At 50.7% G+C, this 12,956-nt stretch overlaps 1 protein-coding gene across 2 annotated transcripts in view; it reads right to left on the minus strand.

Annotated features, from left to right (window-relative positions):
• SMC1 (structural maintenance of chromosomes 1) overlaps positions 1-12,956 on the minus strand; it is a 236,364-nt gene that overhangs the window by 115,033 nt on the left and 108,375 nt on the right. For both annotated transcript variants that reach the window (XM_069334324.1, XM_069334323.1), the window contains exons 8-9: positions 8,661-8,872; positions 199-1,195 (exon numbers count right to left, since the gene is read on the minus strand). In XM_069334324.1, coding sequence (XP_069190425.1) covers positions 199-1,195; positions 8,661-8,872 — 1,209 coding nt within the window. The remainder of the gene's footprint in view (positions 1-198; positions 1,196-8,660; positions 8,873-12,956) is intronic.

Consider the following 12,956-nt stretch of genomic DNA (forward strand, 5'->3'; position numbering starts at 1 on the left):
TGAAATGAGATTTCAAAACGTTATCATATCCAGAAGTTAAATCTCACAAATGTTAAGAGTACTGTATTATATATATTGGCATTTGAGTGGTATAAAACACTTGTACAGTACAGTATAGTATTAGAGAGTGGAAGATATGATCAGGACTATAATCACCAAAACTTGTATTTATGGAAGGCAACTACAGTATTAACCTACCTGTTTTTGTTCTGCCTGTTTGGCTTGTTCTAGAGCATCCTCGTCGTCTTGAACAGCACGTTCCCATCTTGCCACATTACTTTGCGTGTCTCGTGATTTTTCAAACTCCAACTGGTTTAAAATTCGATTTTTCTGCTTTTCAAATTCTAAACGACGATTAGCACGGTCGGTCTGGGCCTGCAACTCCCGCTCTTCATACTGACGAATATTGGTCACCCCAATAGATTTGCAGAAGTCAGAGAAAACAACATCTTCGACAGTGTTCATCTTCTCTTTTACATCACTCATGAGAGCCTCACGCTCTGACATAGTTTTCTCTATGTCATGAAGCTGTGGTTCAAATGTATTCAGTTCAGCCTTTAATTTATCCAGTTCTTTCTGCAACTGGGCAATCTGTTTTTCTGTAGTTTCCTTGTCAGTCTTCGAGTACTTTAGTCGAGTTTCAATGCCACGAACCTGAGACTCCACTGTGTTGAGCTCGGATTCCTTACGCGACTTCTTCATGGCTTCTCGTAATTCTTCTGACAACTTCTCCTTCGATGATTTTAGGTTGGACAGATGCTTTTCATCCCATCTCTTAGCTTTTCTCGCCAGATCCAAACTACCTCCAGAGATGATGCCAGACTTAGAGAAAAATGTACCATCCAAAGCCACAGCATCGTATCTGTGCCCATCCTCCATCTCATATGCCACCTTTGAGGCATCCTCGGGAGTCTCACAAACTAGTGCATTATTTGTGGCAAACAACACTGCCCGTTTGATCTCGGGCGGATCATACTGCAAAACATCATACAGAAGCTTGACATTTCTTGGATCCTTAATGTTTCTAAGCCTCTCCTTGAGAGGTTTGGCTTGAATATAATCTAAGGGAAGGAATGTTTCAGGATCAAGCATCTGGTCCTTGAGGTACTGAACACACTGCCGGGCAGTCTTCTCAGTGTCAACAACAATGGCTTCCATATACTTGCCAAGGACCTTTGTGATAGCAACATTGTATCTGTAATAGACAAAAAAAACTATTACTTATGTCCAAAGATAGAACCTTTTGCTTATTCAGCCCATCCTCCTCTTTAGTTTGTACTAATAGTAACAATGAGGACCATAGTACATATATGTTGTAATGGACAATTAGAAAGTAGAAATCGTTACTATTGGATTTGGACAAACCGGAAATGGTTTTGTATTTATGTTGCAAAGACAACCTAAATTAACCTAACCTTCCTAGGCCTAATACATGCTATATGAGGCCTAGAGCCCTGTCGGGTCCCTGGAGCTATCCAGGCTGAATAGATATGTATAACTTTCTGGCATCAGTCAATGTGCTTGGAGTTCTTGCCTACCAGGGACCACAAGCCAGAACCTGGTCCCCTCAGAGGAGCACAAGGAGCAATGGCCTATAGAAACCCCCCATGTGGTTGGGAGCATTCTATGTCTGCCATTGACCGGGATAGGCACCCAGATAGGTAGATGCTCCAAACAAACCCCTATTCTGGTGAAACTATTGCTACCGAAAGCCGAACAAGTGGACAGAACTCCCCAAACAAAAATTAGCAAACGAGCATGACGTCATCATGTTGTCACGCCGCTGTCTGTGCAATCCCTCCCCCCTCCCCGGGAGGGGGAAGGGGGAGGCCCAGACCCTCGCACCGGCGACCCAACCTTCAGTTCTTTTTGTCTCAGTTCTGTGTCTTGTGACGTGAGCTGTCTCTCCAGGTGGTGTGTGAGCCAGGAGTAATATTCCAAGGTACTCGGGCTGCATGTGCCTAGGGCTACCTTACCTAGGTGTCCGGTAAGTACTGCTCTTGGGGCATGAGGCCACATTCCACAAGTCTCCTTGGGATCTGCCTCCGTTGTGCCTTTTACTGCTCAGTACTTGGCCGCCCTTGGGGTCTGCTGGGGTTTTCTTGCCCTTGTGTGTCCCTGGGTAGGGGGCAGTTTTCGGCACTGGTAAGGGCGCAGGGTACTGCACAACTAGTTTTCACCAATTATAGTGGCCAGCTGTGTTTCGCCTGGGTACGTTGTCCTCTTGCGGGGTTTTTATTTTGTTTTTGTTTTCTACCTGGTGGGAGGGTCTGCCTTCGTGGTTTTTCCTTAGCAGTTGTAGGGGAATATAATTATTGTTTTGGTGGTATCCTCCACTTGGCCCCCGTGAGTGGAAACATCCCGGGGGTTCAGCTTTTAGCAGTTAGTTTGGTAGACTTGGGCGCCGGTTTGCAGTACCCTGCCTGGGCACCCCTCAGTGTGTTAATAAGGCTAAGGGCCCCGGGGGCTCTGTGGTCCGAGGGATGTGACCCTTGAGTTCCCTCTCGCTTCGTGCGAGCTTGAAGGTTGCTCTGTCCCCTTGTCTCAGGGTGACACTCACCGGTTGTGCCTCCGCCATGCTGCCTGTTGGGTTATCTTGAGGTTATCTTGAGATGATTTCGGGGCTTTTGTGTCCCCGCGGCCTGGTCCTCAACCAGGCCTCCACCCCCAGGAAGCAGCCTGTGACAGCTGACTAACACCCAGGTACCTATTTTACTGCTAGGTAACAGGGATATAGGGTGAAAGAAACTCTGCCCATTGCTTCTCGCCGGTGCCCGGGATCGAACCCGGGACCACAGGATCACAAGTCCAGTGTGCTGTCCACTCGGCTGACCAGCTCCCAGCGATGGGTCAGCGATTCCTTTGACTCGGAGTCGTACAAGGTTTGTTCTCTGTACGTGCTCCAGTTCACAAGCTACTGATACTGATATGAGAGTGCAGGTAGCTGCTACGTTGCATGCTAGATTTAGGTTGCTGCAACATGCTAAGTTGGTTGCGGCCCCGGATGCCCCAAAACTACCACGTTTTTGTTATAGGGATCTTGGGGGTGGGAGTCGCTTCGGCCCTGGTTCCGTCTGCCCCTCCTAGTCCTTCCCTCTCTGTTGTTCATCTGGTTCCTTCCCCCTTGCTTCAGACTCTGAAACGTCTGATGGTTTCGGAGTCAGGGCAGAGTCTACTTGGTGTTGAAACTCAAGGGTTTCGGGGGAGTCCCCTTCTGAGGTTGCGGCGGTGGCGTTCGAGCCTGGTCCTCCTGCCAGAGCTTCTGGATCTGACCAGTGGGCCCCCTTTGTTCCAGCTTTTTCAGCTGCTCCTGCTTCTTCTTTAGAGGTAAGGGGTTTAGAGGCAAGCTGGGCCCCTGGTCCTCAGGGTGGGGTTCCCGGGGCGGGGAAGGGGTCGACTTGGGGGCCTTGGGCTCCGTTGGACCCCGCCTAGGTTTTTCTGCCCACAGCGCAGGGCTTGGTGTTACAGGGTGAGGGGTTCTGTTTTGATCCCTTCTCGAATGATTTGGATTTGGTGTCTACCCCTCCCCAGGTTCAGTTTCGTGATCCCATGGGTTCCTCGGTCCCGTCCTTCAGGTTCCCAGCTTCCTGTGTCCCATCTCAGGAGGTACGGGAAGCCATTGCGGCTTACCTCCTGTACAACCCGGATTATGCTTTCGTGATGGATCCGTGCTCGTTCGTGTACGGATCATCTTGTCCGTACTAGGTCATGGTTCATTATGAAGTTCCGGAGTCGTCCTGGTTGGCAGACCGCCCACTCTTTTCGATGGAGGCTTGGCACACGTTCAGTCGGTCCAGCACGCTTGAGTGGAGGGAAGCTCAGAATGCATTGCAGGTTTTCCTGGGGAGGGCGATTTCAAGCACCTCAATGCGTGTTTGTTTGCCCCTGCCCTTCCGCGGGAAGTAGGTGTGATACAGCTTCATGTGCAGCTTCCCTCCCTTTCGGATGCCTTGGTTGCGAAGAGTTTGTGTACTTGTGTAACCCAAGTAATAGTCCACCCAAACGCAGGGCCGAAGCCTGCTGGCTTCGGCCCTGCGTTTATTTTCCCTCCTCGAACTGTCATCAGATTGGCTGAGATGGATGTGTGGGCGCTTGGGGCCGCCGCTGGGCCGGGTGCGCTGTCGTCAGCAGTGCAGACATTGTCTGCCCTGTTGGAAACTGTTCGTGCCACTCCTGCAGGATGCAGTTTCGCAGTTTTATGCTTCTCACCTCGCGTGTCGACAGGTGGTGCTTGCTTCTTCCTTGGAATCCGCGTGGGCCCTGGCTCTTAGGGTGTCCTCCCCTTTTTGTCCGTTGCTTTTGCTGAGTCTGTGGTGGTGCAGCATCTGCAGGCGGCTTCGGTTATGTTCGGTTTGGCTTATGTCGGATTTGTTGGTACTCCGGGGGACTCGTGGGGGGGCCTTCCCGAAAAGGTTGTGCCAGGGCTCAGGGTTCTTTCTGTCATGGTTGGCCAGTGGTAGCAGATTCAGGGCAAATGCAGCCGCCGGTTCCATCTGTTTCTGGTTGGCACGGGGATCGCCCTGTGCGTCGCTTAGGTTCTTGTAAGGTGCATCGGCCCTTTCGCAGTTCGTCCCATTAACGAGGCGATGGGGAGGAGGCTCGCTCTGTTCGCTCATGCCTGAACTTTACCATGATGGTCTACCCACCGAGTCGGGTGTGGCTTCATCAGCTGTTCTGGTTCCTTTGGGGACATCACTTCCTCTTCTCTCTCACGATCGCTGGGTTCGACCCCCGGGGGCCTTACGTCGGTTGCTGCGTCACCGGCTTCCTCTTCAGGTTTTTCGGGGTTCAGTGCCTTGGCGCCTACCAAAGCCCTCACTAGATATGTTCACGGACTCATCATCTCTTAGCTGAGGCTTTGTGACCAGTGTTCACCAGGCCGGCAAGGGGCGGTGGAGTCTGTCCCTCCATCTGGCTCACAGCACGGTGCGGGAATTCACGGCGGTGTGGATGTCGCTTCAGAGGGTTCAGGTAGCTCGCAGATTGATGATAAGGCTCCATTCAGACTGTTCCCCGGAGGTTCATTGCCTGAACCAAGGGGGTTCGTTGCGGTCCTTGGCGCTTTAGGGATGGTCGCTTTGGGTGACTCGTCTGCTGAGTTCTCAGGGTTTGGCTCTCCTGGCAGTTCACATTCAGGGGGTGTCCAATGTGATGGCAGATGGCCTGTCCCGGTTCATTCCCCTGTCCACTGAATGGACGGTCGACGCCAGCTCGTTCAGTTGGCTCTGCCAGACGTTCGGGCCTCTGGAAGTGGATCTCTTCACGTCGGCGTGGTCAAGACGCCTTCCAGTATACGTGGCGCCCTTCCCCAACTGCGAGGCCGTCGGGGTCACCACCTTTCAGCGGGGAGTGGTCGAGGTGGGGTTACCTGTACCTCTTCTCCCGGTTCTGCTGTTGCTCCAAGTCCTGGTTTGTTTGGAGACTTACCAGAGGAGAGTAGTCCTTGGACCCTTGTTGGCCGGCCCAGCCTTGGTTTCAGGTACTGCTTGCTCGGTGTCCAAACCCAAGGGTTCAGCCGTTCCTTCCGTTCAGGATTGTTTTTCTAAGGCACTTTTCCTGTTGGCATTGGCCTCTGGGGGTCAGGTCAGGGAGCTTCATGCTCTCCTCCGGCACAGGGGTTTCTGCTTTTACAGTCCTGGAGTTCGTTTTGTTCAGTTGCAACTGTCTCCTTCTTTTCTGGCGAAGAATGAGACGGCTGCATTCCGGAGGGGGCCTTGGGTTGTTGATGCTTGGTTGGTCTGGCAGGGGGTACATCGTGTGTTGTGTCCGGTTGCGGCTTTCCGCCATTATTCGCGCGCCATGACATCGGTGGGCGGGGATGCGCTTTGGGTTGCCCGGTTTCCCTTCTTCCCAGTTACCGGGCTGGGGTCTCTTGGGTCATCCGCAGCGTTATTAACCCTTAAATGGCGCATGCTTATATACCATTTGACACCCACAGCCGCATACAAAAAAAAAAAAAATCTTTTTTCTTCCTAACCTGTTAATTTGTGTTCACTGATCATGGGAAAAATAATAAAAAAATCTTAAGTGGCATATTTTGCCCGCTATAGGGCGGGGAAGTCTGGCAAAAAACATTCGCTGACTCAGCGTGCGTCCCAGTCGGTCTGTTGCTCACCAGCTGTCAGACTGGAGTTGCCACAAAGATAATTACCTAATTATTTCAATGTCTGATTGATTTTTCGTAGTTTTTTTGCTGTAATATTATTCAATAGTGTGTAGTTTGATAAATTTATATAATAAAATGAGTGAATCATCGCTGTACTCAAAAATATGGTGTGCATATTGTTGATTCAATTATGTTCATCAAACAGTGAACAAATACTTTGTCGGTTATTACACTATATACACAGGTTATATATAAGTATCTGCATGTTTTGTTCACCATAACGAACCACTAAGTTGCTATTATGAGTCAAAAAGTAACGAGGAGTGACCGCCACACACCAGCCAGCCACTCACTCCCTCAACACCTCACTCGCCCATATTCTCCTCCCACCATACTGTTTTTGCTTTTATTCACTATATACAGACGTTATATATAAGTATCTACATTCGTGTTCACCATAACGAACCACTAAGTTGGCATGCTGAGTGGCTGTGGCAGCCCGCCTCTGCCACTGCCACTCCCTCCCTCCCTCACCTCACCTGACTTGCCACCATTCTCCTCCCACCATACAGTACTGTTTTTGCTTTTATATACAGACGTTATATATAAGTATTTACATGTTTTGTACACCATAACTGTACATCTAAGCTTGTATGGTGAGTAAAGGCACAAAGACGTAGCTACTCACACAGTCGGCTGGCTGCCGCCCTCAAGGCCAGACACACTAATATTTCTCCTCCGACAATACTGTTTGTGGTGTTATTACGCTATATACACACATTATATATAAATATCTACCTGTTGTATTCACCATACTTGTACAAGTAAACTGGTATGGTGCCCAAAGACCATCGTGGTCACCAGTAAACAACGTGATAAGTCGTGCTGACGACGCACCTCCCTCACCAAAATGGCGGCTCCCAACCTATTCCTCTTGCTCTTTATACCCTCTATACACACGTTATATATATAAGTATCTACATTTGTGTTCACCATAGCGAACCACTAAGCTGGTATGGTGAGTGCAGGCAATAAAAGGTGGCCCCACACAGTCAGAAGACAACGCCACTACCCTCCCCTCCCACAGCATTACTCCTCCCTCCATGGAGCACAGCGCTACATATCCCCACAATCCTGCTATTATCAGAACCCTGGTCAGTTTTATCACAGTCAGGGGTCTTCTGTAATAATATCATCGCTACATAATAGCATGAACAAGTATATTATGGCATTTTTAGGCGATGCTGTGGTCACAAGCTGAACAGCAGTGCTGTGAGTTCATGCTGCGTGCGTCAGGCTTGGTAGCTGACTCAATACTGAGGCCCCTAATACCCGGGAATTTGGCCCACGATTTTTAAAAAAAAGGCGTCTGTTTACAAGAGCCCTGATGAAGGTGTGGTGAACCCCGTGTATCCATGGGCCGTTTAAATCTTGCGTAGTACTCCAAAGCATCATATGATGCGATGGGCAATTTAAGCGTTAAGTCTAGCTAGCCTGCTGTCTATCCCCGTGCCAACGACGTTCACAAGTTTGCTGCTTTGGCTGCCATTTTTGGTATCGGGCCCGGGGGTTTTTGGAGGTTGAACAGGGTCCTGGCAGCTCGCTGCCTGGTAAACGTTCCTGGGCCCGGTCAGGCCTGAGTTGCATTGGGTCGGCAGTTGCAGCCAGTCGTCTCAAGCTCGCGTTGAGGAGTGAGGACAGAATGCCTCCCGGTTAAGTTCCTGTTTTTCCTTATTTTTGGGGTAGTTAGCTTGGGGGAGCCAATGGGGCTCCCCCCCCCCCCAGCAAACCAGTGTTGAATGAAATGAAACACCATTTTCTGGGCGAGTCCCAGAGGCTTCCCGGCATCCCAACCTTCCCCCCCAGTCGACGGTGTTTTTCGTGTTTTTGACATCCAGCCTAAGAACTGAAGGTTGGGTCGCCGGTGCGAGGGTCTGGGGCTCCTCCTTCCCCCTCGCAGGGAGGGGGTGGGTTGCACAGACAGCGGGGGGCAACATGATGAGGTCATGCTCATTTGCTAATTTTCGTTTGGGGAGTTCTGTCCACTCGTTCGGCTTTCGGCAGCAATAGTTTCATTAGAATAGGGATTTGTTTTGGGGCGATTACTTTCTGGGTGCCTGTCCCAAACATGCTCCCAACCACATGGGGGTTTCTATAGGCCATTGCTCCTAGTGCCTCTCTGAAGGGGCCAGGTTCTGGCTCGTGGTCCCCATTAGGCAAGAACTCCATGCACACTGACTGATGCCAGAGAGTTATACATATCCATCCAGCCTAGAGAGCTCCGGGAAGCCAACGGGACTCACCCAGAAAATGGAGTTTCATTACATTCAACGCTGATTTTTTAGATTAATTTGTTCAAACTCTAGAAAGTGAATAGTACCAAATTCTACTAACAAATTGCCTTCCACGTCAATGATTGTACTATGGTCCACATAGTTATGAAAAGTATTATCTAAACAGGAGAACAGTGGCTGTATTCAACCAACCTTTTAACAATATACCGTACACTACTGTAATATAAAAACACGGAATAAGAAAAATTGTAAGTGTATACCTCTTGTGGATAGGCTGACACATGTTGATCATGCGGTCATATACTCCAGAGTACAGCTGCTTGAAGTTCTCCACAATTTCCTGTTTTTTCTTCCTTCGCGAGTCTTCATGTTTATCAACTCGAGCATCGCCCAGCTGTTCTGTCACATTCTCCAGTTGTTCTTGAAGCTGTGTGATTCGTTCCTTGCTATATCCTACGTCAGATACCAGTTCCTGATAATTGATACAAAGAACCCAGATATAAACAAGGTGGTGAAGTCATAAATAGGCTCATTCACTATGTAGGACCTGCTAAGTGAATGAACCCTACAGGAAGCTCAGGCCCTTTGAATGCTATGCCAAACCCCTGAAAGGAACAGACAACCCTTTAGCCACCTGAAGCCAACAGAAAAGTCAAGGAGGCAACAAGGTGGTTCAGCAGCACAGTCTAGGACGAGTCTAATAAGGCAAAAAAGAAAAAATCCCAAACACAAGAGGGCAAAGTGACAAATGAATAGACAGAAAGCCTAAAACCCCCACGACCAAACAGCAGAGAATGAGCAATTAGGGAGAAACATCGGTGCACCTTTGTTAACTACTTAACTGGACACGCAATCCATAGTACGCCCCCTCAGCCAAAAAAACCAGCGTTGAATGCAATGAAACGCCATGTTCTGGGTGAGCCCCGGAGGCTCCCTGGAGCTTATTGGGCTAATGTATGTTATATTAGACCGGGACATTAGCTAAGGAGTTCAGACCTACCAGGGACCAGCGCCAGAACCTGGCCCCTTCGGAGAGGTTTTAGGGATCAATGGCCCTGGAAAACCCCCTTGTGGTTGGGGTTTTCCTCATCTGTCATCGATCGGGGTTTGCACCCAGAAAGGTAGGCATAACAAAACAAACCTCACATGGTAAAAACTAAAACAAAAAAACTAACAAAAGTAGAAACGCCCTACAATCCCAAGGAAACAAGTAAACATCACACTTTACTGCCACGCCGATTGTCCGCGCAGCCATCGCCGCCCCGAGAGAGGGAGGGGGGAGCCCCGGACCTACAGCGCTGGCTGCCTAGCATCAGTTCGGAACCTAAGCTTCAACCAATGCGAAAAAAACGCCGACCGGTGGGAGGGAGGTTTGCCAGGGAGCCTCCGGGGCTCACCCAGAAAATGGCGTTTCATTACATTCAACGCTGGTTCTCTGTGGGGAGCCCCCTAAGGCTACCTGGAGCTTCATCCCCAAAGAGAAGGAAAAGAAAGGGCTGACCCGGGAGACGGCCGCCACAAACTCCGCAACGCGAAGCCAAGACAACAGGCTGCAACCTGTGACCCAAGGCAACAAGAACGCACAGGAGCAGACGTGTATAAAGAATGGGTGGACAGACCGCAGGCTGGAAGACTTAAAAACTCTGAGAACGACCTGGGAGACCTGAGTCCTGAAACAGGGAACGAGGGAAAACTGGATCAACCCAAAGCGCATTCCCAGACACGGTACAAAGGTAACGACAACAAAACGCAACCGGACAACACAGGACGCACCACCGGCCAAACCAATCAAGCATCAATAGCCCAAGGAACCCCCCCAGGTAAGCAGCCGTCTCGACCGTCACCAGGACGGAGAAAGGCTGCAAACATACAAACTTACCACCAGTACCAAAGAGCAGAAACCTGAACCAAAGGGGCTACCACAAACTGAGAAGATAAGAAGGCACCATGATCAAGGACCAGTACGGCTCAGGCAACGCATGAGCAGGCCGAAGGTGAAACAAAACACGAGAAAGTGTACGAAACGGGGCAGATGTGACGTCTACCCCGAATGCAAGCCGGAGCGGCTTCACAAGCGCCACACAAAACGAGGCGACAGTAAGAAACATCAAATAACTGTAGTCCTGAAAACCCAAGAAAGGACAAGACAACCTACGAAGAGCAAGAAAAAGTTCATAGAAACACCAGGAACATCATACTGTCGCCAAGATGAAGCTTGCAGGTGGGACACCGTCAACAAAGCCACCTGATCACCACAGAGATGGTGATACCCATGTCAAAATACCAGATGCGAAGAGCCGAGGAGAAGGCCGAACCAGTCACTAACAGGACTGATCTGACCTGCCGAAAGAGGCAGAGCCGTGGGAAAACGCCCCGGGTTCGGACACCTATGAAGCAGCGTCTGAAAATAAAGCTGGGCCAGAACCCAAAGCAACAGCTGGACCGGGAGAAGAGGAACAGGTACCCCCACCTCGACCAGTCCTGCCGAAAAGCATCCACCGTGAACGCCTCGCAGGCGGGTAAGAGCGCCACATAAAATGGGCGACGCCAAGACCACACCAATTCAAAGACGTCCATGGCCAGGAATCCATACGTCCGGCAGAGCCAACGAAGCGAGTCGGCGACGACTGGTCAATCCGCGAACAGAGGAATGAACCGAGACAACTGTCCGCCAGGACGCAGGACACACCCCGGACATGAATCTCACGGTTAGCCAAACCAACCCCGAGAGTTCAGCAAACGAGCCACTCTAAGGAACCAACCCCAAAGGTCAACACCTAAGAGAAACCCTGTGGTTCTGGCAAAGAACTGCCAAAGAACAGTCCGAATGGAACTGAATGGTAGAGCACTGAGGGACCCAAACCCTCCGAATCGCAAACCAGACAGCCTTGAACTCCCAAACCGTGCTGTGAGCCCAACGGACGGACAGACCCCACCATCCCCGGCTGACCTGGTGAGCACTGGTCACAAAGCCCCAGCCGAGAGATGACCCGTCTGTGAACACATCGAGCGAAGGCTCGGGGAGGTGCCAAGCCACGGAACCCCGAAAACCCCAAAGAGGAAGCTGGTGACGCAGCAGCAACACAAGATCCCCTGAGGAACAAACCCAACGATTGCTAGAGAGGCGGAATGGGAGTCTCCGAAGGAACCAAACAGACGCCAAAGCCAAACCCAACCCCGCGGGCAGACCAGCACGTTGAAGTTCAAACTCCCGCACAACTGCTCGAGCAACCGCTGAGCAACCCGGGACCCCCTCATGAACAGCCGTAGGCGGGACCACAGCAGCAGCAACACTTCTGGAGGGAAAGACAGGGAGCGGCCCAAGAACCCTAAACAAGGCCCAGCCAAGGTCCGAACCCGGGACGGAAACAGATGGAATGGCCTCCAGATCACCAGGAAACCAAACCCGGAGATCTGGAAAGAACCACACCCCTGGCGAACAGACAAGCGGGCCGACTGGGAGCCCACACCAGCCAGTCGTCGAGGTAGGCCAGACTCCGAATACCAAACAGACTCAGACAGGGCACCAAGATCCGGTAAAGATGCGTAAATACACCAAATGCCAATTACAAAATAGGGAAGGCAACAAAAGCGGCAAGCCTGAAGCCCCACCACCAACTGTGCCAGTCTCGGAAAACTGGAGAGCCAAGCGTTGACCTGGAGGTCCAGGGCCACCATCCACGCACCTGGCCCCAACAGAAGCCGGACAGGAGACAACAGTCCTCCAATGAGGGCGTAGAATCCAGGGCGCAGACTGAAGAAGTCCAGAAGAACTGCAGATTCAACAGGCCCATGTCTGCAAAGAGCAGACGGGAACCCCAGAAGGATGGGGCGGATCGACCACATCCAACGCACCCACTAAGGTGACATGACAAAGTGCAGGGGAAAACGCCCACCCCACCAGCCCTGAACCCCCCAAAGGGGAAGAAGCCGTCCACCGCGGCCACCAGAGGCCGGAAGACAACCAAAAGCGAACACTAACTGCAGGACCATGCGAGAGTCAACAGAGTAAATTGCTCCCCCCAGCGCCCCGTCAACAGAGAAGGGAACAGAGCCCCTTCCGTAAGAAAAAATACACATACACATATACACACGTATACAAATGTATATACACATACACACATATACACATACAGTGGTACCTCGGAATGCGATTGTCCCTGTATGCGAGGTTTTCGGAAGGCGAGCAGTATTTACTCCAAAAATTTGTCTCAGAAGGCGAGGGTTACTTCGGGACGCGAGTTTGTTGATACGCGTACAGGCCGACCTAGCGCGTGGTGGTTTGGCGATCGTCGCCCCTCCGCCCCTCAGTTTACCATTGTCTCGCGCTCAGTGACTACCCCCACATCAATTCTTCTCGCGGATTTTCAGTGTTTTGTTGGATTTTTGGTGATTTGTCTATACAATTTGTTATTATATATCTCACCATGGGTCCCAAGAAAGCCAGTGGTAAGGATAAAGGCCAGAAAGCTCATGTGAGGATGACAATAGAGGAGAAACAAGAGATCATTCGGAAGCATGAGAACGGTACACGTGTTGTTGAACTTTGTAGGCAG

This window comes from Procambarus clarkii, chromosome 31 (genome assembly GCF_040958095.1).
Source record: "Procambarus clarkii isolate CNS0578487 chromosome 31, FALCON_Pclarkii_2.0, whole genome shotgun sequence".
Taxonomy (NCBI): Eukaryota; Metazoa; Arthropoda; class Malacostraca; order Decapoda; family Cambaridae; genus Procambarus; species Procambarus clarkii.